The following is a 25,954-nucleotide window of genomic DNA, read 5'->3' as shown; positions in this document are numbered from 1 at the left end:
GGTAAATTATTCACGTTGTTTCTGGTTTTCTAGGAGCTTAACTTTAGTGAAGGGCTCCGGAAATTTTGGCCACCACGGGTACGCGTTCTTTACCGTGCACTGACATGAGTGTTTCTTGCAGTAATTCCACTTTCTTTTGTGCGTTTTTTTTCTTATTCCAGTAAAGGTTATAGTGCAAATGTATTTCCGGTAGGCTTACGACGCGATAAGCTTGTTTCGTGCTGATGCATGGTCGTGAAAGTTGCTGTGAGCACTTCAGGCGCGTTTGGCGCGATGACACCTGATGCGCCGATGCTTAGTGAAAGCAGGATATTAATTAAAGAGTAAAGAGTGTTCTTGTTTGACGCGCATTTTTTGAGTATAATGACAAGCATATATACGGAACTATTACGCGCAACTTATCGAAGGCAACGTGCATGCATGATCTTGCTTCATGCGTTGAAGGATAGAGATTTTATCGATGCTACTAAAGAATCATCAACCTTTCCGGTATTTGGTTCGCTTCTCCGCGCCGCAAAACAGCCGTAATGCCCTCATGATGATAACAGATTTTTAGCGTAGCCGGACAGCCGTACGGCAAATACGGCAGTCCTTCCGTTGCTACCGTTGCCAGGTCTGGCAAGGCATATTTGCCGTACGGTAGCAGTTTTCGTAGGTGCCGCGTTTATCCCACGGTGGTGATAAAATTCTCGACGGCTAACATGTCAATCTTTCCCTTTTCAGTCGCCTAACCACTGAGCAGCATCAACTGATGGGGACAAGGCACGTGAGACAAGAAGGTCAGGAAGGCTGACGGACTGAACAGTTTCCGGCAACAGCTTCCTGTACTTTTAACCGGATAATTATAAAAGACTCGCTGACAAATATGAGAAAAAAGCTTCGGCAGAGGACGCACCTAGTATCTTGTTCACCGGGTACAAAAAGTCGCCCTCTTAAAAATGCTTGCTACACAACACTGACGAATCTGACGGTTGCTTGCCCATTGTTAATCATCCAAGCTTTCTTCATTTTCCACGACATTGGGTAGAAGTTGAAGCCAACATTGCCTTCTTTCTATGATTTGCACTGCGGCACTGAGCGGGAAGTCATCATGGTCACCAATTGGCGCGCGAAAAACGAACGATAGCAACCGGCACGCCGACAGCCCGGCTGACACGACTCAACGGGCGTCCTTGCCGTGGCGTCACACTGCGGCGATTGCAGCGCCGCCAGTGTTCGTTCTCTGGTCGAATACTTCGATTAAGTAGGTATCAAAACGGGAACAAACACTTTCACCTAGAAGCAGTTGACCTCGATTGAAAGAACCCATTCCTTAACGATCGCAGATGAAATTATCACCCAGTTGTTCGCCATATTGCGTGACTTGTGGCACCCTTTAGAGACCGTGAAAGACGGGAATAAACTGCCGGCCGTTTTGAGTAACGGTGAAGTCAGCTTGTCCAGACTCATCTTCCATGTTAGCAATGAGTTGAAGCAACCGCGTAAGAATGCAGCTCCAAACTGTGCTTCTCCAAAATGGGTGAGGTTTGCCTGGGGGCAGGTGGGAGCCCGGTAAAGATCCCTGGCTTTCAATGAACACAACTTTGGAATTCAAGCTTTCCATCTCTCATTATGCGGCTATTTCGGAGGCTGTGCTCCCAGCTGCCAAGCGCAACCGATTTCCCGAAACGCCCGGTGTTGAAGTCAGCTGTGAAAAAAAAACGCGATCATCGTCATTTGCTGGCCCTCTGTTTGCACTGGCTCATAAAAATAGTTTTAAAAAAATTGAAAAAAAAACCGAACCTGTCAGGGAACCATCGCTCAACGGCATGGACAAGAAGGGAGGAGGAAAGCGATCTCCTTTCTCAGTTTTCATAGACGACGCCCCAAACCTCCATGGTGGCCCCAAGCTTTGAGGCCCCTTATTCTAACAAGAAAGTAATATGTAACAAAATTTTGAGTTCAGCGAATAAATAAAGCACTGCATATTTACTTTGCAGCTCTCTTCAGCCACCATATGCACAGCAACGGGTGCAAAATCTTAACGCCTGTTCAAGCTTTCGGCTGCATTGAGTATCTGGGTCGAGATTCTTTGAGGTTTAGCTCATTTTGCGAAAAGAGGCGTCTTTGCTGGAAAGACCTCTGACAGGAGCACAGTGACATTTGTTTGAAAGACGTTGGAATAAATAGAAGCACGAGAAGGCGACTGCAGAGGCCCTCGCTAGAAATACTGGAGGGGCGAAAACAATTGTACCGGAAACTGCCGCAAAAGGGTAAAAGATTGGGTAAGTAGGTATGGATCCTTGTTCTTACTTCCGCCTTGACGGGTATGAAGCGACAGCGTAATGGGTTCATTCCCATACATGCAGAGGGTCCTTTGAGAGTCCTCATACCACTCCTGGCGCAGTGGTTCCGCGGTTAAGCGCCACTCCGCTGCCCTGCGATGGCAGGTGCTCTCAGTGGTTGACCTTAATTGTGCGGGCCAGGGTTCTCTTCCCGAGCGACCATTCATTAATTTAAGTGCCGCCTGCCACGGTGGGAAGTCAATTGGCTCTCTTTTCTGTAAGCAGGGTCTGACTACGTCGCAAGGTCATGTGCCCTAAGTTGCTCTCTGGGGCCCAGCTGCCAGAGCCATGGCCATGAGTTCTCGCTCACAACGCCGGCGGCGGATTTCCTGGTGAACGGGACCTTGAACGCTATGGCGTTAATATTTTGCGGCCCACTTATGTTGTCTTAACCACGATGGTCCAGCCAACCGAGCTTGGCGAGAGAGAATAAGCTCATTCAAAGGAAAGTGAAGTTTCATGGCACTCCACTCAAATAAGAAAAATCAACGCTATTAGCGACAGAGAAATAGATTAATAAACTTTGGCCCTGAGTCGTCAAGGGCAGATGTCCCACCAGTTGGTAAGAGCTGCATGATCCAAGCTTTCCACAATCAGGGGGGACAGCGGAAACATAGCTTCATGACAAGGCTGATGACGAGAGGGAGAGATTTTGTCTCCATAAAGGGGAACTGAAATTCGGACACTGGAGTTTCAAGACGTACTGATCCGGAGTTCCCGGGTTCGAACCCGACCGCGGCGGCAGCGTTTTTATAGAGGAAAAACGCTAAGGCGCCCGTGTGCTGTGCGATGTCAGCGCACGTTAAAGATCCCCAGGTGGTCGAAATTATTCCGGAGCATATTCTTCCTTTCTTCTTTCACTCCCTCCTTTATCCCTTCCCTTACGGCCCGGTTCAGGTGTCCAAATATATATGAGACTTTCCTTTCCCCCAAAAAACCAATTATTATTATTATCATTATTATTCAAGACGACGTCACGATTACGTCACACGTCATACTGTTGAAGCTGTTGGCAAGCCAGTGAGCCCACAAAAACAGAGCAATCATGAGTTGTTTATTAGATACGCATGAAATAAGGCAGCAGTGAGTGCAAACAACGAAAGCATTCGGCAATCTTGCTTTGCAGTTATGATACTGAATCAAAACGAAAAATAAACTGGCATATTTTTTTATTTTTTAGATAACTTATAGATAGCTGCTGAATAAAAACCACGTACCTCCAGTATATAAATGGAAACAAATAAATTCCGCATCTCCAGTGTGCTGTGCTCCCATGAATGAACTAAGGCGGCGGAGGTCATTGCACCTGAAGACGACCGATGACGGCATACATGCGATTTACCATTCTACTTTGTGGTAAATTAAGTTTAAAGTAAAAAATGCTTGCGTGGCTGATTTCAAGTTTGAGCACCACAACCATTACAATAATAAACGTTCACCTATATTTTACCGGATTTTGGAAACTTATCCCTATTTCACCATGCGCGCTATCGGTATTCTGTGCTTCCGCCTTTATATATTTTTGCACGTTTATGTTTGCATTGCTTAAGCAGGCAAGCGTGTAGAGCAAGGACAAATATTGCGAGAGTGCCCTTCAAATACAACCTGTGATCTAAACTGATTTTCTGAAAAGAAAAACAAATAATAAAAAGATAAAAAGCATCTGAAAGGACTAAAGCATATAGACTCTATAGACTTAACAAAAAGAGACGCACCCACTAAGAGACCGTTAAGAGATCTGAAGCGGGCAGAGTGGGTGAGGGAACAAACGCGGGTTAATAGCATCTTGGTTGAAATGAAGACGAAGAAATGGGCATGGGCAGGGCATGCGATGCGAAGGTAAGATAACCGCTGGTTCTTAAGGTTAACGGAGTGGATTCCAGGAGAAGGCAAGCGTAGCAGGGGGCGGCAGAAGGTTAGGGGGACGGATGAGATTAAGAAGTTCTCAGGCATTGGGTGGGCGCAGCTGGCAAATTACGGGGTTAATTGAAGAAACATAGGAGAGACCTTTGCCCTGCAGTGAATGTAGTCAGGCTGATGATGATGATGACGCTCCCGCGGCTGTGCAGCTGGTGTTCACGTGACATTAGAGGCGCCATTTTGTTCTATATGCCGCGAGCTCAGCGATGCAGATCTAAGCAGGTGGTAGTAAGCATGTCAGACATGCTTGGCAAACTTTCTACGTTTCGTCGTGTACACCAACACGGCAGCCGCTCTGGCTCAAGAAATGACTCGTCCAGATTATTCGTGGTTGACAAGGCTTTATTACCTCTGGTAAGTTATGAGAGGAGTTGTGCATAAGACGGAAATGATGAAGAATCAAGAAAGACAATGAGGATGAGTAGTAAGAAAGAAACACGGCGACTTGCAGCAACAGGTGTCTAGGACGCGGCAGGTTATCATAGCATCTTAATTGTGTCGGGCTAGAGTTCAGTGAATGTCCTTCAGGAGCGAGTTCACAATATAGGCCTTCGTCACGACTTCGGAGCAGTACGTTTGAGCCGTCCATGCTAGGGTCCGCCGAGGCACTAGCGCTGTCTCATTGTTGTACTCTTCTTGGGACTTCCAAAGTTTCCCGATTCCAGTGGCAAAGAGTACGGCAAGGTCCAGCTCTTTTCTAAAACTTTTCGTCTTTTCGGATGTGCCCATTTTCAATGCCTGACAAGCTTTTATGCACACACCAATAATTTTCTGCTGACCGAATGAGCCGCCGTGGAATTACCAACGCACTTTTCTTGGGAGCGCAGGCAACCGCACCCGCGACGGCACGTTCTTGGCTGCCACGGACTCCAGAGACGTAGGCCTTCTCGCTGCTGCTTTGTCCTCCACGACAGCTGCGGAGATGCGTGACGATGTCCTTGATCAGTATATCTTGCCTCCGGCAGTAGCGACAACTGAGGGGGTGGAAGCGGCAGTATAACTCGAAGTGCTCATGGACGTCCTGAAGCGTGGCCTGGTACGGGCAGCCGTGCTCTACGTTGAAGCAATGAGCCCGCATGCTGGTCACGATGTCGAAGGGCATGTGAACCGTTCTGAGTCCGCTCTGCAAGATTTTCACTCCGTCCGCTGGACACGTTCCGTATGCGTCTGCACAGTCTTCACCGAAGAGCCCAGACGAGTTCATGGCCATCCCCAGACAGTCGTCGCACATGTTATGACCGCATTGAAGACGCGTGTAGCTCGCTGGAAGCTGTTCGCAAGCCACACACACATACACGCTGTCCACACGCTCCGTGAGCTTGATAGGCCGGTGGTTAAGGCCGAAGGCGAAGCCCTTGAGCACGTACCAGCATTCGCCCTGCCGTGAGGAATGATTCTCTTCCATATCTGAACGGCCGACAATTTCCTGCAGGACAAGCTCACTGTAATGCAGCTCGCACTGTAGTCTTCGGTGAATATCTCTGTAGTCCACGCTCTGAGCAACTCGAACGATGGTTATGCACGTGCACCACTGCTTATATACCAGCTGCTGAGAAAGAGGTGTGCGAGAAGGGAAGACCACACCATTGTCTCCCTCGCCTAACCCGTCCCTGGCCTGACTCTCTGACTCACCCGAAAAACTTAAAAAAAAACAAGAAGTAGAAAATGTCAGGAGTGAAAGCCGAGTAGCAAGGACAAAGGAGGGCCACTAACCCACTGGCTCGTCGTGGAAATGTCAGATGGTGGAGGCCCACAATGCTTCCGCACCATCAAGAATGCCAGCAAAGGAAAGGGCACTCTGCGGAACACGTGCCAGTTCGCTCAGTGTGTGCGCGGCGCCTCATTTCCTGGTGCGCTGGTGGATGTGCGCGCTTAACAAAGCTAGCAGTTTTCGGCCGTCAAAGCGATGCTGTCAAGCCAACACCCTCTAGGCTAGGCTGTTGGTAAAGGGGACAGTGACTCGTGCGCCTTTGTCAATGTTTACAGGGGACAAGGAGGGGAAGGGGAGACGGGGGGGGGGGGGCACACCGTACTGTACACAGCCGAGGGACCGAGTTTCTGACTGCTACTCATGCTAGGAAGAGCGGGAATGCCATTTCTTTCTCGCACTGCTAATAGATGGCGCGCAAATCACACCCGGCTTAGGGAGCCTACATGTCGCGCCCCCTCCCGGCTTAGGGTGGTGACTTCCTTTGACACAGCACATGCCGCCTCCCGCTAAGACCCATGTTGCCAGCGCGTGTGTTGTCATGGTTACGGGAAGACGCCGCGCCATCTTGTTCCCCGCCGTGCATAGGCGCGCATTAGCTGCTGCAGCAGTTGCGTCTTCATCGCCGTTCATCGTTGAGTGGGACAGTCATATGTTGTCGGTTGTTGCACTAAGTGCGCCAGGAAGCTTACGCAGCAGCAATGCCCGGGTGTTGCGTTCCGCAGTGCTCGAACCACTGCAGGAAGGGCACACGGATGTTTCGTTTCCCGGCTGACTCCAACCGAAGAAAACGTTGGCTGGCACAAGTAAAGCGAGACTGCTGGGAACCCACTGCTGCTTCTCGCATATGTTCTGTGAGTACCGTACCTTTTTCTCTTTTGTTACCTGCTCGCTTGTTATGTTTGGTGTACGGTGCTTCACGTTTACGATAATTAAACCACGGCCGCCTCGAACGGCGTGCGCGGCGTGGGTTTGATAACAGGCTACGCATTGCGGGCGTGGGTGCAATCTTCTCGTTAGTTTTTAGATGCGCTGGCGGCGTGTCTCGAGCACCAAGGGCGAGAAGCAACGGTTCGCATTCGCCCTCGCTGACTGTAATTCTCACGCGAGTGCACTCACGATATATTGGCGCCCGCTTCCTTGTTTGCGCTGTAATACATGCGCCAAAACTCATGTCAGAGAACATGACTGAGGTAGTGAAAATAAATTTCTACATCTCTCTGACATTGTACGCGTTCGCTGTTTCGTGAGCGCTGTGGTCGGAGGAACTTATTTTCAGTCAGGTCTGGTTATCTAGGCACCGTTCTGCTGTACGACGCTATTCGGTAGAAAAAGATTGGAAACCCAAGATCAGACTAAAAGAACACATTTTGTATATGCCCGGTTACTGGCATGCATATGAAGCCTTTAGGAAGCCCTTATCCAGTTTTTTTTAGCTTGGCACTATAGCGTGGTAAAAGACAGCATGTGAAAACATTACAGCAGGTAGAAACAGCTCTGTAGTTGTAACGCTAGTCATATTCCGGTTTGCAGCATTTGTCACAGTTATGTGCAGGTATGAATATACTTCTTGATGCTTATGAAGTACTTGCTGCCATTCATTTCAGGCACATTTTGAAGAAACAAGTTTCGAGCAAAACAGACAGGATGGCTTAAAGAAGCTAAGGCCAGATGCGGTTCCCACACTTTTTACTTATCGAGGTAAGCTTCTAATTTTGATCCATCTCTTAAATACAACTCTGCCTCATTCATATGAAATGTTTGCAAAGAAATTTGTCTACACGTATACGGTAGTGCTGTGGTTGCTTTGTGCAAGCTCAAAAATGTGCGCTCATCTGCTTTTAGAAGGCTGCAAAGAAAGGTTCATCACCATCAGCATTTCAAGGTCCATAGCAGGACGAAGCCTATCCTACTGACTTCCCTTTAACCGGTTCCTGTGCCATCTGTGGCCACATTATCCACACAAACTTCTTGGTCTATTGATATGGCTTTTATATCCAAGCATTCCTACAGCGCATGTTTGCATCAGCATCTAGATCCCTAGCTAGAAATTTGTTGGGATCCATGCAATTCATTTCTTGTAAAACTAAATCGCGGGCATAAAAAAATATGTATATTGCACGTTATTGTAGGATCATGCATTCGAACAGCACCTTCAAACATAAAATCACCTTAAGCCGTGTTTTAACGGCTTCTGCATTACCTCTGGCTCATTTTTCACTGTAGATTGAAAAAAAAATGAATGAATGACAATTGAAATCTTCCGTGTAAGCCATAAAGGTATAAAGTATGGCACTAAACAAAACTTTTGCCACCTAACTCTCTGCCTACCCCTACTATATTTGCTTTTCTTGAACACCCACTGCTTCCCTAAGGGACTACTGTTTATCTTCTCTACACATTGAATGCACTCATATATATAATACTAAGATCCAAAACGTAACACACAGATATAGCCTTGTATTCAAAGAGCACAAGGCCACCTATAGTGTGTTTATACTTTGTATAGCATCGTTTTTTCTTTATAATTCACCCGACGCCTGCGAGAAAGGGGGCGTCTAGAATCAAACAAATATCCTAAAGCAGACTGCATACTGTGCTGTCTCATTTGTTCTATGTCACCTGGCACAGAAGCTAAAATGGCAAAATTCAGGACGATTAGTAATTCTAGTTGCATCAATGGTACCTCAGCTGCTAACACAACCTGCTGTTGAGCACAATTTTGCACGACTGAATCATTGCCAGTTGTAGCATGCTTTCCGACGCTGTTAAATATGCACTGGCGGTAAGAAATCTAAAGCCCCCCAGTACAGCTTTGGGATCTTAAAACCCAACTGATATTACTACTCCTGAAGTTTATTTGGAAGTTTTATGCAGGTACTAGGTTGCTCTTCTGTAAATGCAGAATTTCTGCAGTTCTTGAGTGTAGTGCTACCCTATTGACTGAATTTTTTATTTCAGCCATCCCGAAACACCGGAAGCCTCCGAAGAAGCGGTCTTGCTTTCGTCCGGCCACGCCAACGCAAAGCCCAGTACTTGACCCCACTGGAAATGAACCATGTGGTAGTGCTGCTCTAGAGCCTGTCTTCGCATCAACAGCCGAACAAACACAAGACTCGGCTGTGAGTGACAGCATGAGTTCCCAGGACACTGTCAGTCCACTACAATGTGCTCAGGTACCAGGGTATGATCTACCTTTAACAACCACCTTGCTGCCGCCCAAAGCTGTCGACACTGTTATCTATGCAGACAGCGTTGCCCATTCCTTTCTGAGAACAGATAAAGCCAGTGGGGAAGATTCCACTGATGCAAGTCGACTTCCTCTGCCCGCAGCTTCACCCATGGAGGCCGAATCCTTAAGCGCTGAAAGGTCACAGCATAGTAATGAGCGATCAAGTAAAGAAATACCTCAAGCTGCATTCACACTTGGTTCAAGTACGGCTTCAACTGACTTGTCTCTTCAAAGACAGAATGCTGAGCTGAGAAAGAGAAATAAGGACTTGGCCCAAAAGTACAGAAACCTACAGAGGCTTCACGAGCAAACAAAGAGAAAACTGCGCAGTCTTGTAAAGACGTCACAGTCGCCACAACAAAAAATGATAACCTTGGAACAATTACCGTTCCTCAAACACGACCAGAGAAGGGCTTTGACGGTGAAAACTACGAAGGGCCTTAAGTGGTCTGAGAAGACTATTCGAGAGGCCCTTCAAATAAAGCACGCATGTGGAACAGCAGGCTATGAATTATTAAGATCATTACCATATCCACTGCCATGCAATAGGACATTAATACGAAGGCTTCAAAATATTAAATTTTTGCCTGGAGTTCTTCATGAAGTTTTTAATGTCCTGAAATCCAAAGTAGCCACAATGCAAGACATAGAAAAAGACTGTGTGCTCTTCATGGATGAGATGGAAATCTCCCAAGGATTTGACCACGATCGCTCGCTTGATTGCTTTTTTGGGAGCACTACATTGCCGGTGTCCGCTACAGATGTTGCCAACCATGCTCTTGTGTTCATGGTTGGTGGCGTGAACACGAGATGGAAACAGGTTATCGCCTATAACTTCACTGGAAGGTCGATAGATGGCTCTATTTTGAAGGACATTGTGTTCCACTTGATTGAGCTTTGTTTTCAAATCTCGCTTAGAGTGCTTGTTGTCACAAGTGACATGGGAGCTGCCAACCGTGCAGTTTGGCGCCTGCTTGGCTTGTCCAACCACAGAAACTCACAGACTGTCTGCTGTATTCCGCACCCGCACCTCCGTGGCAGGCAACTATTCTTTATGGCTGACCCCGCCCACGTCTTGAAGAACATCCGTGCCCAACTACTCCGAGTGGGAGAATTCACTCTGGGTGAAGAAACTGTTAAGGAACAAAGTCTTCCTTCTGGCACTGTCAAGGTGGAGCATGTTGAAGCAGTGTTGAAGTACGACTGTCAAAATGAGCTGAAGATTGCAAATAGGCTGTCGGAAATCCACATCAGCAGTGGAAATTTCACTACCATGAAAGTGAACATTGCTGTGCAATTGTTCCGTGAGGCTCCTGCTGCTATCCGATATTTAATCCAACAAAAAATTTTGCCCCCCGAAGCAGAGGCTACAGCGTGGTTTTTTAACCTCGTTAGCAGGTGGTACACCCTTATGTCGGCCAGACATCCGGTTGTTGCTCTGAGCGATATAGATCCTTCAAAGCATAAAGAGGCCACTGCGCTTTTGGAACTGACGTGCAGCACTTTCCGTCAAATGAAAATGGGAGCAACGGCACATTGGAAGCCTTCACAAGCTGGCCTTCTGGCATCGACCACTGTTGCTCTCAGCCTGTCGCAAGACCTCTTGGACAACCAAAGCTACAAGTATGTGCTTCTTGGCCGGCTCGTACAAGATTGTCTCGAAAACATATTCTCTGTGTTGAGACTCAAGAAGCCGGTCCCTAGTGCATACGACGTTAAGTGTGCACTGAAGCTGATTTGTGTTGGACAGTTCATGCACACACCTACAAATTCTAGCTACGAGGTTGATGACAGCTTGCATCTAGCTGACCTCCTTGACCCAACTATCCAGAGACATGAAGGACAAAACCAAGAGCCTGAAGAGCTAGAAAACCTGTTTGTGTGTGCTCTCACAGAAGCAGAATGTGACATTCTTGCTTATCTAGGAGGATTCCTGGTCAAGTCTGTCATGAAGTCCATTGGTAACTGTAGTGACTGCAAAAATGCCCTTGTTGGAGATGCTACAAATCAGTATAGCAATCTTATTAAGCTTAAAGAGTACGTGAAAAATTCTGAGAACCTCATTTATCCAACGGAAGCAGTGATTAATGTCCTTATAGAATGTGAGGAGCAGTTTAAGACTTTTGCAGATATGAAGGAAATCATGGTGCTCAAAACCCCATTTGCTAGCATTCTGAATGCCCTGTGCAAGGCTGTCAAGTTGAACTTAGGTTGCTGTGAAGCACATCATGCTCAGGCAGGGAAGGTCCTCCTGACAAAATATGTGAGGACAAGACTGAGGATCCATCTACGACAGCAGCATGCACAGAGGGTGGATGGAATGTCTAGCAAAACATGTGCCGCAACAAACCTGGTCTGAACTCTGAGAAGGATGGTAACATCATATGCTTAGATGCTTGCAGTCAGCTAGTTAATGATTTGGCCTTGCTTTCGTTGTTTTTCTATAGTTTGACACAACTCAAGAAAATAGGGGAGATGTCCTTAAAGAATTCTATCCAGCCAATGGCGCCAACCGATTTTCATGACACCATGTTTAATGCTGGGAAGTTGCATCGCTGGGAGTAGCAGATGAACGGCAGTTAACCGTGGCTTAATCGGATTGACCGCGTTGTCATGAAAATCGGTCACCGCTATTGGCTGGAGGGAAACGGTCGGGGGGCATCTGCCACTACTTCCTTGGGTTGTACCCGAATATAGCACTCTGACACTTTCACTGTGTATGTCGTGTGTACTTTGCTCGCCTGTAAATTGTTCACGTCTTTCAGCATATTTTTATGTCACCTCTCTGTAGCAAGCTGTTGCTTGCAGATTGTGTGCACTAACCAATGAAGCTGCTTTGCTTCAGTCAGCATTTGGAAATAGCAAACTGATTTACACTGCGTGCCACTAGTGTGTTCATCAAAGGTGAAGTTTTTAGGAGCAAGTGTTGGAACTAGATGCAAATGTGTAAACCACTGTTTCAAGTCTTTTGTGAAGTGCGTAACAGTCTTATTTTTGTGGCTGGAGCATCACTACCATGCCTTGCATTATTTAGGGGCTGTAAAACATACGCTCCCACAGAGTTGCCGTGGTGTTTCTCATTATCATTTGAGTTGTTTGCATTACTAGTCCTGCTAATTTAGCCCATTTATTGTGTCCTCTGTACTGCACTCATGCAATTTGTTCATGGCTATCAGTATATTTTGTTTTATGTAGAAGTGTTCATTGAGCAACGAAGCTGCTTTACTTCGGTCAATGTTTAAAAATATTAAGCCTGTTTGCAATTACACCATTAGTGTGCGCACCAGATATGATTTACAGGAGTGACTGATATGTGTACAAAAATTTCACTGGTTTCACAGATGCTGATAATGGAAGAATGTAATTTCATATGCACTTTAGCTGGGTGCGGATGCTTATATATTCTGTCAGTTTGCTTGAGAAAGAATATGAGCACCTCCCCTTTAATTGACAGTTGTCAGAAGTGTGTCGGCAATAAAAGAAGCTTCTTGAATGTTTACACGAAGGCGTCTGAAAATGTCATTTGGTTTCTTAATTTTAGGTTTTCTCACTTGTCCCATTGTTTGTATTGCTCCTCTTTCTCTGATTCCATTCCAGCAAGTCTCATGTTACACTCTGAACATTTGAGCCTCCTACTGAAAACCCTGTGTAAGTTAGTTTCTCAGCACACGTGGAAAAATGGTAGGCAATGTGAAATGAAGCACTGCTTTAATGTTAACTCAATGGCAATCTGTACAAAACTAAGACGCTTACAACACTCGATCTTAATTTGTTAACATCAGCCTCAAGATTCCCTAAATTTTTTTAAGTATGTTTATACCTTTTGCTGAAGCTACAGTGTGCTAGTATGGGGTTGCATAGCTCATTGCGTAGAGCATGTGTAATTGCTCACAGAAGAGCAAAATGCACAAACTAATGGTACATTGCACACGCAAATGCCATTGTGATGTCGGTAATAGAACTACTGGGGCACTTAAGTCTCTTCCCGTGCTGTGAATGCATAAGCATTAGGTGCTACTGTTTTGCTTCTGTTGCGTGGTTTTATTTTGAACCTACATAGACCAGCGTTAGCTCGGTTTACCGTTACATTTTCGATTCTACTCATCGAGACCTTTCAACGATATATGACGATGCTATAGCATTAGGTTCAATTTTAAATCAAATAAATAATTAATGGTAATTAAGACCTGCGATTATTCCGGTGGAATTATACTCGACATAAGCTATCCAACGATATATAGCTTGATGATGGAGCATAACGATTGATTTTTAATCACGGTTATCTAATTAATGGTCGGTAAGACAAGATTAGTTCAGTGCAATTGTACTCAACATAAGCTATCCAGCGACTTAGTGATGTAGCGTAAATTTCAATTACATTACAATTAACTAATTACCGGTAATTAATTGAGACCTAAAATTAGTCCGGTGCAATTATACTCGACATAAGCTATCCAACGATAGAACACTTGCGGCGATTATGCCCGACATAAGCTACACAGCCACTACGGCCACATTCTGTACAGGCCGCGCATGAACCAAGTAATTGATAAGCATTAAAAAGTGGGCCTGCGTAATCTTTTGATTACCGTCATAACATTAAATTCTGAACGCCCAACACCTAAGCTCGGTTAGTGCTCATCGTGAGGAGGAACCCTTTTTACGTAATTGATAAGCGCTGCCTTTTGGCGCGATGACGCGCGCAGAGGAGAGACCCGTTCGGAGTGTAATGCACCGTCGCTGAGAACTGCTCTATGTCGTCGGAACGGCGTCATCTGTTGGTACTAACTTCGAAAGAAACGCCGATAAACTAGAATATAAACTAATGTTGTAGATCGCCCCAGCGACCACGCCACTGAAAGCCGGGGATGCTCTCTTCAAGGGGAACAACATGGCTGCCCGTCATGTTTAGCGGCCGTTTTCGGCAGCACTGGGAGAGATGTCACCACCCTAAGCCAGGCGGCAGGCGGCATGTATGTAGGCTCCCTAACCCGGCTGAAGACCGGCTCTGACGGAACAGTTCGGCACGGCTCACTGAAGTAGAGAGAACGGGCTCTCCAAGAGAACCGGTTCTTCAAAAGAGCCGCCGCTCACTTTTACTGAGCCACGGCTCACTCGCTCTTTAAAAAGAGCGGCTCAAAAGATCAGTATCGTTCCTCAGTGACCCATTTCCAGTCCATGCATATAAGACCGCACGAGCTTCTTGGAAGGCTTCGGGGTTACTTTTTCTCCACCAGATTATTGTCTCGCAGTTCCTTATTTCGCTGCTCCAGAAACGAATGGCAGAGCGCATGCCTGGTTGTCTGCTAGTATTGGCGCCGCTACCAAATTGCAGCCAGCTTCGTGTCGCCGACATCGAAGGACGCCGAAATCCCGAACCACGTAAAGAATTTTTCAAGCAGGAAATCTCAAGAAAATGTCGCCATGCACCAGTCCCAAGAAATAGTCGTTCCAGAGAAAAAAAGAGAGTTGTTGCATGTACACACACAGACGTTTTGTGAATATGCGCTGAAAGGCTGCCCATGAGGCTCGACTTGACCACTTAGGCTTACAATTATGACTCCATGAACAATTCCTCCCGTCCTCCTTTCAAGAAAGAACTATCATCGTTTCATTTAAGACTACGGTCATATGCACATCGCTTCTCCGATCTACACATGGGCGCCGCCATATTGCTGCACTACAGCTGCAATTCCACTTGGGAGAGTGCAAGCCAGCCAAGAACTCGTGCTGCACTAGGCTGGCACTTTTTCAAAACGAAGGCGGAAGAGCAGCGCGCGCCGCTGCACTGGCAAACCGAATACGGAAGTGCTAGGGACCCCAGAACAAAGGGAGGGGGGGGGGGGCATGTAAGAGGAGCAATCGCCCCCCCCCCCCCCCCTCCCACTCAACATTTTTCCAGAGGAGGCAACGCCCCCCTCAGTCCCCGATTGCTTGCACTTGGGTCAGATTTCTGACAATTGAAACAATTCAGTTCTAGGACTCTTTTAATGATAATCACAGTGGGCCTGAGCTAGTTGGCTTCGTAGCCAGTTGTAAAGCATTTCGTATATGAGTAACCTAAACTATTCATGTCTCAACAGAAGTTGACTGTCTGAGCCGTGTACATGATCGTGTATAGCAGAATTCAAACAAACTATGCACAAACTTTTCTAATAGAATTGGTCAATCCTCATGCGTAAAGCGTCCCATTTCACTTGGTTTTATATTGCCGTGAATATTTGCACCACCTGTTCGCTCGCACTCAAAACCGCCGGAACGCGGCTCAGTCCTTTTGTTTTGTAATGCGAGATACGACCAGACTTCTCTCCATTGATCGTGGACGCGTGCAAATGGTTCCACATTTTTCAAGATTGTTGCACTTGCTATTGGCTCTTTATCGAAGGTTCCTTGCTAGATTTAAATTGAGCGCGGCCAAGAACTGCAGGCATTCAGTTCGATGGCCGCCCAGCGCACTTGTGACTATTTCCGCCGCTGAATCATTTAGTTCTTAGTGGGCGCGAGTCAGCCCCTAAAACGCTTTTTTTTGGAAGCCGCTTCGGTCTCTTCCTGACCACAACGTGACAAATTGCATCAACCTTTGAACATTGAAAAAATAAAAAGTTCATATAAAAATGAGCATTAAAAACAAAAAGAAAATAATCCCGAAGTCTTGTCTCCCACTAAAAAAAGTTCCGAAGTCCCTGGAATGTGCATCGAATTCGAAGATACCTTTAAGGCCAGTTCTATTTGCCTGCACTCGCTGCATCAGTTCTGCAAAATTGTGAAGCAGTGCCGCTTAGGCGCTGCGAGCGTGTAGTGCCAGTTCCGGCAGTTCAAGTGCAGCTTGGCACTGGCTGCTTCCAAAACGAATGGTCGAATGCAGGCCTGGCCATCTGCTAGCCTTCGCGTCGCCAGAAAATTGAAAATTGCAGCCAGTATTCGAACCGCGTGAAAAATGTTCGAACACAACATCGCAGCGAAATGCAGCCATGAACCAGCCTCGGTCGATGCATGTGCACCCCGCAGCCGCTGGTGCGAAACTCACGTGTGTTCTTTTACTCAACGCAACAGAGGTGTGCGCGAGCCAAGTGGCATTAATAGCGACGCGTCCACCGCGACTGTGACGGCCGGCGGACGGGCGCCTTCGCCACTTTGGCACTGTGTTCGCGCGCGTCTGTCCTCGGGAGTAACAGTTAGCAGCACGCGGCCACACCAGCACAGAAGTATAGACGCACACACACACACGCACACACACACACAAACACACCACGCGCGTGGTTCACTGCGCACACACTGCACAGAAATCAACGCTAGTATTTACAAGCTTGATCAACAGGTCCCCAGTGATGCTCCGTATACGAATCGGACCCTAGTCGGGCACCGTTCTGGTCGACGAGTGGATAAACCCGAGTCCCTTCGCCGCGTTTATCGCAACGCAAAAGCCGTCGTCTCCTTCCGCGGAGGCGGCAACTGCACGAGTCCGTTCAATTATCATGCACGACGTGAACTGGTTCTCATGGTGCTGCACTTAGCCATTCGCTTCAGCGGTGCAAGATGGCGCCGTCTGCACGATGCTATTTGTTCCAAAAAAGTGCAGACGTTGTGCAGGTACAGTGAACTAGAATATTCTAACTCACTGTAGTGCAAGTAAGTGCAGGAAAGCTGTTTAACTCCTCAGTGGTCCGTGCCGAAATGGTGCAGCTGCACCTGCTTGGTGAAGAGCTTGAAAATCGCCAAATTATCGGAAAAACAGAAGCTAGTTATCGCTTACACCTCTAAGCGTGGGCCATAGTGCGTAAAATAGGAGCGAACCGCTACCATTTGAGCCAGCTATCGCGTCCAAGAACCCAGCAACGACATGTATTTATTCCGAAGCGGGCAAGCAGGGCGCCGCCATTTTTTGAACGCACCCCGTAGGAACATTGAACTAGAATATTCTAGTTCACTATACCATACCTACCGTAACGTGCCCATAGCGCGTGACAAGAGCTGCCTGCACGCGCTCGATTGAAAATTGTCGCACATGAGGTGCGGCGCTGCTGACGCGCTGCACCTGCACCACAGTACAGGTTCTGCAGGGCGCTGGCACCAGCGGCACTTTTTAAGGATTGGTGCCGTGAACCAGCTCTGAATGGAATGAAGCTTGTGATTTGTAGCTTGCGTGCGCCCGCAAGACGCTGCGAGATCATACGTACCGTTCGTTCTGTGTATGAGCATTCGTTGCCTGCAGATTCGCTGCGTACGCACAACTCGCGGCTGGTAACTTGTTGACCATTTGCAGAAAAGTCGTCTTCTCTGCAAGGCTCGTTTGGCAACGAAAAGCGCTCTAACCAGGATGACACACACATTCTTCGAGCGAGTGAAAACTCCGGATGGCCGTACTCTCCTGCAGCAGAGTCAACGCAGGAAAAGAAGGGAGACCATCTTTTGTCACAGTGCTGTAGGGAGTTGGTAGCTTCCTTGTTCTGGTTAGGAGTGAGGGGTGGGGTGGGGGGGGGTGGGGGCTGTGAAGGGAGGAAGTTGAAGTGAGGGTGTTGCTTAGCACAAATTTTTGAGGAACTTTTGTATGAGATAGCTCATTTCCGGCACAGGAACAAAGGGTCATTTCCTGCCTAGCTTTTACTGCAGTGCTACCGAAGGTTGACCGCGACCCCGTTCTCCATGTTGTACCATAGTACTCTTTTGCCGGCTCTCTGGGGGTCATATTGAAGTAACCTGGCAACATTCCTGAGTTCACTCAGAAGGAAAAATTTGACTGTACAATCGCGAGTGAAAAAGATTAGCACCATTGACGTGCCACAGGAGGAGCAGATGGCAAACCTGTGCGCTGAGGTTACGAACACGCCGATAACAAAAATGCCTGGTGTGCTCGCAAGGCAGGGCGCCGCGCCAGCCGCGCGGTGAGATTTTCACGGGTCTGGTGACGTCTTAGTGCTAGTATTCTTTGCTCGTGACTGTACCATTGTGCTCTTGCAAAGACTCTCTGGGGGCATTTTGAAGTAAACTGGCGACGTTCCTGAGTTTACTCAGAAGCCGGAATGCGAGAGCACCGACTGAGAAGCCGGAAGCCAGAAGCACTCAGAAACCGGAATGCGAGAGTATCGTCTGGGAACGTGATCTTTTGTTTGGGAAACAAGCTTTATGGAGAAGCAGACTCAGAAATTTCTGGAAATGGTCCATTGTCCAAAATCGGACGCGCGACGTTAGCGACTGGCCAGTGTGAATCCTGGAAGCAGGCGAGAGGGAAAAGAAACGGAAAAGAATATTGCAGTGTGTGGGGTAAATACCCAGTAGTTCTTTGAGCGGGAGGACGAAAGAGAGAGATAAAGAACCACCAGAAGCAACACTGTGCGAAAAGACGTTGAAGGAAATCAGGATTTTCTTTGGGCTCGCTACCACGCCCCTGTTATCCGCCCTATCGCTGTCTTCTATTTAAGCCCTCGGTGGGAGGATCGTTTCCTCTCCCTCTTACCCCCTGGCCATATGCCTTTATTGGCCAGTCTAGTGAGAGAGGTGACGTGACTTCCTCCAATCCTCCTCCAAGGAATACGTCATAGAACTTGTAAGCCCTCAGTAGGTGAACGTTGGGCGCTGTACCAGTCTCGTCGCTATCTTGGAGCTGCTCGTATCCTTCGGCCTGTCACTGCCAGCGCTGACTTCAGCACGCATCGCACGCTGCTCGATCAGGCCGCTTCCGAAGCCACAGTGCGCCTCATCTGGACATCTATGGACCACGTGCCCAGCACAAGCAAGTCCAGACCAGGCGTTGGATCGAGTGTGCAGATAATCCCGAGCGCTTACGACCCGATGGCCCTGGGCGAAGATACCGCTGAGTTCAGGGGAAGATGGCACATCCTGAGAGGCTACTCCGACTTGTTCGACGGTCGACCCATCCCGTTCAGGCGCCCGCTACCTGACTCCCGCGTCTGTTTGACGTGCCAAGAGGTGGCGGCGACCATTTATATATACCCATGCGGCCATAGCGTGTGCGACAGCTGTATAGATGTGCGCATCACGAACCCCGGCCACGTGATCTACACGGCTGTCTGTCATGCGGACGGTGTCCGGTTCATGGCACGCGACGTCCAGAAGCTAGAGTTTAGCATCGAGCATCTGATGGATATTGAAGTCTGCTGCCCAAACATGAAATTTGGCTGCATGTTCCAGTGCAAGCTTAGGGAGCTCATCAACCACGACCTAGTGCACTGTGCCTATCACCCGAAGAGTTCCGACCGCTGTCACCGGCAAGACATCCATCCCCGTGACGTCGTGCAGCACTGGAACGCCTGCTCCGGAAACCCAGAGAACGGCAACGATTCTTGCAACGACGCTGTCGGCGAGATTGATGCAGCTGCCAGTTCCGAGACTGCCGAGCTCGTTGTAGGGAACCCTCTCTCGGCACCCATTACGAATGTCGTGGAAGAGATGCTAGACCCGATTATAGATAATATGAAAAAGATTCTGGACTTGTTTAAGAACACGGTGCAGGGCTTGTGCCAAGCGCACAGCCCTGAAGAATTGACGAAGCTGTTGGAGCTGCTGGACAGACTCAGTCTAGTTAGCCAGGTCTTCGTGAAGCTTGCTAAGGAATGCCTGGCGAACCCCAGTCCAACTGCAAGCGATGCGTACCAAGAGTGAGATTTTTTGCTTCCTGTCTTTTTTTTTACATCTAAACCACTCTTTTTTTACACTAACCGAACTTCATTTCCAAGGCCTATCTCTATGGCATCATGTGTTAATAAAGATCCCTTGAAGTCCCGGAATGAATTGGCCTGTTCTACCTGTAGGTGATGTCCTCGACCATGGCGAGACGCCGTGAGTGGTTACAGCAACGTTTATTATTCCAGTAACTCCATGTTCCAAAGATTCAGCGTAGGGTAGTCTGATAATGCCAGCCGCGAATGCACAAATGGGAGGTATATGGGCCATGCGTAACGTAGCCAAGCATACTAGTCGGGGCCAACTTTGCATTGTATACCAGTGGCAGAGCTGACGGTACGCGCAGCGCTCACAATTTCTCATGTTGTTGTTTGAGTTGCCAACGAATTTTATTGGCGCATGAGCAGCACGAAGAGCTCCATTGTGCAAAGTTTCGGGTCTATCCAAGGTTGTGTCAGAGACCCATATTTGAAACGTTTCATTCTAGAAAGGCCGAGAGCCTGGCCAGAGGGGGAGCCTGCAAAGCTCTGGAGCCCGCAGCTCTCACTTACGATTCTGCTGTGAGTTGCGGTCGCTGCTGCGCAAGTGCAAATTTTGTTTTCAGGCATTATCTGTCGAATTATGGGGAATTTGGAGCACTCTTCCTTCCGCCAAGTGGGAAGGACGAAATAGAACTCCTGCCTTGGGCACAGAAACAGAGCGCCATATCTTTTCGTAATTTATTGCGTGATAGACTGTCGCTGAAAATAAAACTGAGGTATAAGGCAACCTATCATGAATAAGAGTTCGGGATGAACTTCGACCGCGCTTGTTGTTTTAAAGCAACCTGAAACATGAGTTAGAGGCGTGTTTTCGCATTTCGCTTTTTCCTTAACTCGGGTGCAATTGCATTCGCGTTGCTTAAGAGCCAGTGTCCGAACGCCGAAGCCATCGAGTAGAGATGGTTTACGCAAAAAGCGTGCAGGCGCTAAAAGACGGAGACAACACACACACAAGACAGGACTGTGTGCGTGTGTGTTGTCTCCGTCGTTTAGCGCCTGTACGCTTCTTGCATAAACCATGTCATGCTACAACCGACTAGCTCAAATGAAAGTCTTGCCACCGAGTCGCCGCGGTGGGTCATACTGGATTCATTTGTTGTTATCATGAATGAATTATAAATAGGCTGTCATGAACTCATCTGCAAGCTGCAGTGGAATGACATGTCACTGCAGTGGAACCATGTCATGCCGGGTTCGTCGTGCACTCGTCGCACTTCGGCTTTTTTTTTTTACCTTACTGCGTTCCAAACAAATATCGGCGATAGTCCACTCTTGGCCTCAGCACTATCGCCATCTGCCACTCATGCCTCCAGATGAGGCTAGGGGCGCGTTTATCGCTTATCCATGCGGGGCTTTGTATCCACGGCCTCGTTTTCACGGCCCCGACCAGAGCGAGTCGTGTCCGGCGTCGAAGTGAACAAGGTCATCGCTGCGAGTTTACACAGGGTTTATCTTAGCGGGTGGAGCACGGAGGCGTGCAATGCCAACAACTTCGACGAAAGCCACAGCGCACGCGGGTTTGTTTTTCGCGGGCGAGACACGAATGATCAGATGAAAAAAAAAAGAAAAGAAAATTGTAGAGGACACTTAAACGCCGCCTTAAGAGTATGGAGCGATAGCGTAGTGGGTTAGGCTTTCCATTATTTAGGAGTTGGACGCCTTTGACGCATTGTTTAATTTTTATATTGTTTCAATTAATTAATTGATCAATGAAATACTCTAATTTTTTCAATTAGCATTATTGAGCATTGCCTTTTCATTCTGATCATTTTCACTCCTTGGACCTCTGTCTGTATTTTTATTTCTTTAATTAACCAGGTAATAGCCCGTTCATCACCATCATCAGTTAACAAACCAGTTAATACAATCGACCCCCCCTGCAGCTATTAGTTTTTTCTTTAAACGCACTACATTACGAATATCCGTTGTTTCAACGCAAGAAATTCAAAGATTCTTTGAAAACAACGAACTAGCTAGTCATTTCACGTTGCAAGAAGCTCCCTTAGAAAAGCAGTCGGCGAGTATAGTTCTCCGTGCCGAATGCAAAGAAAAAGGTCCGTGGCATGATCTGGTCATTTTAGACCATTGCTGGTCTAAATCATACCGCATGAGGGGCAGTGTTGGGCGCGTCTTGCATGCTTGCGTAAAACACCCAAAAATTCTGCATGTCCTCGACACGCCGGTGCAGAGGGCTAGTAACGATCTTAAGCCTCGGTCTTTCTCCTTGATGTATAAGATGGAAATTCAGTGCCTGCAATACACATGGGCCATCCTTTCGGCTGGCCTTTTTTTGTGTGTGGGGGAGGAATAGTTTATTGGTTCAGTCCTTCCTCATGAAGCGCCCTTCTGTACAGCAACGAGCTGCTGAAACGCTGCAATGCATCATAGTTTCCTTATCGGCACTTTGTAAGTTTGGCTCCATCTTAAGTTCTACATTCCCCAAGTAATTCAGCACTTGCTTTCAAATGATGCGCCTCCAAACTTGTGAATATGGGCGAATGTACCCGAGGGCGAGCTTTCGAGAGATGCCCTTGAAAATCGCACGGGCAGGGTTCCGGTCTGCGTAGGAATCTGGCTCCGGTTTTGAAAATGACGTAACGAGTGCTGTTTGCTCCTATAGCGACTTGGAACGAATGCAGTGAATAGTCCTGGCCTCATAGTTTATGTGTTCAACCTTTCAGTTTTTTTTTTCTAGGCGCAGATAATTGACAATGACAAAGGTTCTCTAAGCTCCACCTGCCCCGGACGGATCGTGTCCTTGGCACTTCCTAGTCAAGGTACCGGTGACGAAACGGCGGACAGGCAAGTTGGTTCGCGACCATCTCCGCCGCTGCTCCTTGTTTTCATTGTTAAGTTTATCCAGTGTTTTTTTTTTCCCCGCCTGCAGGGGCCATCCTTACCTGACGCGTTTCCGGTCGGGCTCTAATTATTGAAGGCTTTAGAGGCTCTTTCGCGTTTGCGAACAGCAGTGAATCTTCTTGGGAGCCAAGGAAGTATCTTTATTGATAGCTATGATATGCTAGGTGTCCATTATTTGACATTCACGAGTTCACAACCAAGCCGTCAGGCTTAGCTGATGCTCCGGCTGCTCTGCTTCGCTACGTGGCTGTTAATGTGACACATGAAAATTAAATAGAAAATTTAATGAACTGCTTAATTTCTAGGCTCCTGTGGTCCTTTTGAACTGACGCAGGCCGCATGCTGAACTTTCCGCAAGGGGAGCGCAAATTATGTTAGGGGGCACCTATTCTGCTAGTGTTTCATCGGCTTCAAAAAAAAAAAAAGACACGTACGGCATTGAGACTAGCCCTTCAAGATTCTCAAATGCCAACAAAGGAGTCGTGCAGCCGCATTCCGAAGCCAGAAGTTGGCTTTACCGCCCGAGGCCAATTTGAACTGTTTTGATGCCGGAACAAATGCCTGACCTGTCAACGCAACGGCTGCACGCCCTGCGCAAAAATGTTTCCCACCAAACAGGACTACTTGTCAACATAACGGTTCGGCGAAATACCTTTTCCTCGGGCACTTCACCCCAGAAAAAGAGCACCAGGCTGGGGGAATGTTGTACATATCAGAAAACTGGTAGGTACCCTGAGGCACTATAGGGGATAGGAACCAGCGCCCCCCTAATGCGAAGCAGCAGCTCTATTATGAGGCCATTGCATTCAGTGTATCTCATATGAATGCGACGTTAGAAACCTCATCACGAAAAAAATCTGGCGTAGTTTGTCATCAATTTGCTTGTTCGAGACAATGAAGCCCCGTGGTCTCGTTATGACTTCACACGGTCACAATTTTCATTCCCTGAAGGATGTGACGGCATTACTCAATGGTGACGCCTGTCTTCCCGGAAGGCCTACCAACGGCCACAGGCAGCTGCCAGGTGCCAGATGGCAGGACAGATGAAGGGAGTAAAATAAGTGTGGAAGAGACACCGTAGAGGGCAGCTCCTGGTAACTTTCGACCACCTGGTGTTCTTTAATGTGGGCTGACCACGCACAGCACATGGCCGTATAATGCATTGTGACCGCATGCCACACTGGAAACAACGCGGCAGCGTGTATGCCCTTGAGATGTAGCACATTTCAATGTGGAGTTCATGGTCGGTGGTAGGAGTTTCGAGGTGCCATTTTTCGATAACTTCTTTCTCTTTCTTATTTCTCTCAAATGCAGCGCGCACAGGGCACCGAACATACGAAACAGAATAACAGGCTTTCATATTTACTGGAGAACAAAACTTGATATATGTCGAAGAAACATATGTGGCCTCTTTCAAGTGATTTGGTATCTTACAATAGACGTGCACTTCTTTATTATTCGAACTTAAGCAGATCTTCGGCATCTAACCTTCATGGCCTGGCCAATACTATTTTCACATTACACCTGTTCAGCCGCTCGGTGAGGAAATCTGGTTCGGATGGTTTGTTACACGTGCGCGCCATATTCTGGGAAGGTGAGCATCAGTCCCATCACGTACCCAGTCTGGATGCAGCCGTCCAGGGCGCAATTCGTTTCTAGAAACATTGGCCGCTCAGCTTCCCCCCCCCCCCCCAAATATTGAGCCCCGACCTTAATTTTCTTCCTTTCAGCAATGCTCCCAAGCTGCGCACACCGAGAAGCTTCGTGGACAGATGGCGAAGGCACGCGTCGCAAGAGCCCGCATGCGCTTCGCTGTTCCAGTCATCTTGTACGACGGCAAGGTGCGATGCATTTGTGAGGCTTGTTCTTGAGCCTTCGTCTATCCAACGATCTTCGCATCTCCTAGAGATTTCTCGCCTTGACACATGCGCTTTAATTATCTCTCGTGCTTTACAAGTCTTTCTCCGTATCCAGAACATCTGCAGGTCAGCGACGCTTTCCGGCGGCCTGGAGATCTATGGGCGAACAATCATCAAGTTCTTGGGTGAGTATTACTTATCATCTTTACCGTAGAGGAGAAACTCGAGAACAACTTTCTTGTTTGCGTCCAGTCGCGTTCGCGGGAGTGAGCGTTGTTGTAGCATGCTGTAGTCGCTGCTTCCCATTCTTGTGTGCATAACCATATTGCGAGCTAGGTAACATTGACGACACGTCAACGAAGGCATGCCTGCTTCAGTGCGGGAGAAGTAAATGCACGGCTGGACCGAAGTATATATTCGCGTGCATCGCAATACAAACGAACGGTGCCAGCGGGTTTTTGAAGGCGATTGTCTGGTGTGGGTGCGGGCGATTGTCAGCTCCGTTCGCGAGCTGATTTGTACCAAAGCGCTACCGATTGCAGTCTCGTGCACTTCATGATGTGGGAACTTGCACCTTATTTCACTGCCCACGCTGCAGAGTACACCCTTCTAGTCCTAACATCGGCAGCTGACAGATTCCGACAATAGACGTCTCTGTAGTTTGTTGTTTGGTTTTCCTCTTTCGTATTCCTGCAATAAAAAAAAAGTTTTGAGCCTCAACTCAGTTCTTTTTCGCTCTTCGTGACTTTTCGCAGCAGTCTTGTGACACTTGTGAATATTTCCTTTGGTGTAAATTGTTTTGCAGCGCACACGTGTGGTACCTATTTCTAGCAGCGTTCTGCATCATCGACTAACCCATTTACAGGATGTATGCTGACGGGTCGACTAGAAAGCAGCGAGGTTGATGTCACGCATTCGCTCTGCGGCTGGAAGATTCCGTGCTGAAGTGACCATCTACGAATGTTAAAGGGACATATCGGAGGTGATTCTAACTCCAACGAAAGTACACTTTATCGTCTGATGCCACATTACCCAGATTGTGTACTGCTTTTTTAAGTAGAAAAAGTTAATGAGATAGCTAGCCGGTGAACTTCAGTATGACACAGATCGCGCACAACTTTTCCCTCTTTTTCTTCTGGCCTTCTGAGATCTCCGTTCCAAGAAAGAGCTGGTCCCACCGAACAAAGAGAAGTGGAAGAAAGTGACCAATGCTATCAGTTTCGTCGAAGCCATTGGTCTCGAAGATCTTCGAAGGTCTCATCTCAATGCCTCAGTTTTTCTGGATGTCAGTTGCGGCTGAGTCGCTCCCGGGCTCAATCCGTTGCAGTCAAAGCAATGCCCTACGAACACTGCAGAAGCGAAGATATGGC

At 47.7% G+C, this 25,954-nt stretch overlaps 1 protein-coding gene and 1 long non-coding RNA gene across 2 annotated transcripts; both read left to right on the top strand.

Moving 5' to 3' along the window:
• The first annotated feature begins 6,658 nt into the window (after positions 1-6,658).
• LOC144105677 (uncharacterized) lies at positions 6,659-9,344 on the top strand. The gene is made up of 3 exons (XR_013308857.1): positions 6,659-6,806; positions 7,560-7,653; positions 8,914-9,344. It is a non-coding gene; the product is annotated as an uncharacterized LOC144105677 (long non-coding RNA).
• A 13,200-nt stretch (positions 9,345-22,544) lies between these two features.
• Positions 22,545-25,689, top strand: LOC144105669 (phosphatidylinositol-3,5-bisphosphate 3-phosphatase MTMR14-like). The gene is made up of 4 exons (XM_077638774.1): positions 22,545-22,668; positions 24,456-24,566; positions 24,700-24,769; positions 25,450-25,689. The coding sequence occupies exons 2-4, from the start codon at positions 24,498-24,500 to the stop codon at positions 25,527-25,529; spliced, it is 219 nt and encodes a 72-aa protein (XP_077494900.1). The 5' UTR covers positions 22,545-22,668; positions 24,456-24,497; the 3' UTR covers positions 25,530-25,689.
• The last annotated feature ends 265 nt before the right edge of the window (positions 25,690-25,954 follow it).

The sequence above is a fragment of the Amblyomma americanum genome, chromosome 1 (assembly GCF_052857255.1).
Source record: "Amblyomma americanum isolate KBUSLIRL-KWMA chromosome 1, ASM5285725v1, whole genome shotgun sequence".
Taxonomy (NCBI): Eukaryota; Metazoa; Arthropoda; class Arachnida; order Ixodida; family Ixodidae; genus Amblyomma; species Amblyomma americanum.
Note: the sequence above shows the minus strand (reverse complement) of the source record. Positions and strands in the feature narration are given on the sequence as shown.

Bases quoted from the DNA above. Each gene is read 5' to 3' on its own strand.
- LOC144105669 (XM_077638774.1), top strand. From the start codon at position 24,498: ATGGCGAAGGCACGCGTCGCAAGAGCCCGCATGCGCTTCGCTGTTCCA. The intron at 24,567-24,699 runs GTGCGATGCATT...CTCCGTATCCAG, and splicing joins TCATCTTGTACGACGGCAAG to AACATCTGCAGGTCAGCGAC. The intron at 24,770-25,449 runs GTGAGTATTACT...ACCCATTTACAG, and splicing joins AACAATCATCAAGTTCTTGG to GATGTATGCTGACGGGTCGA.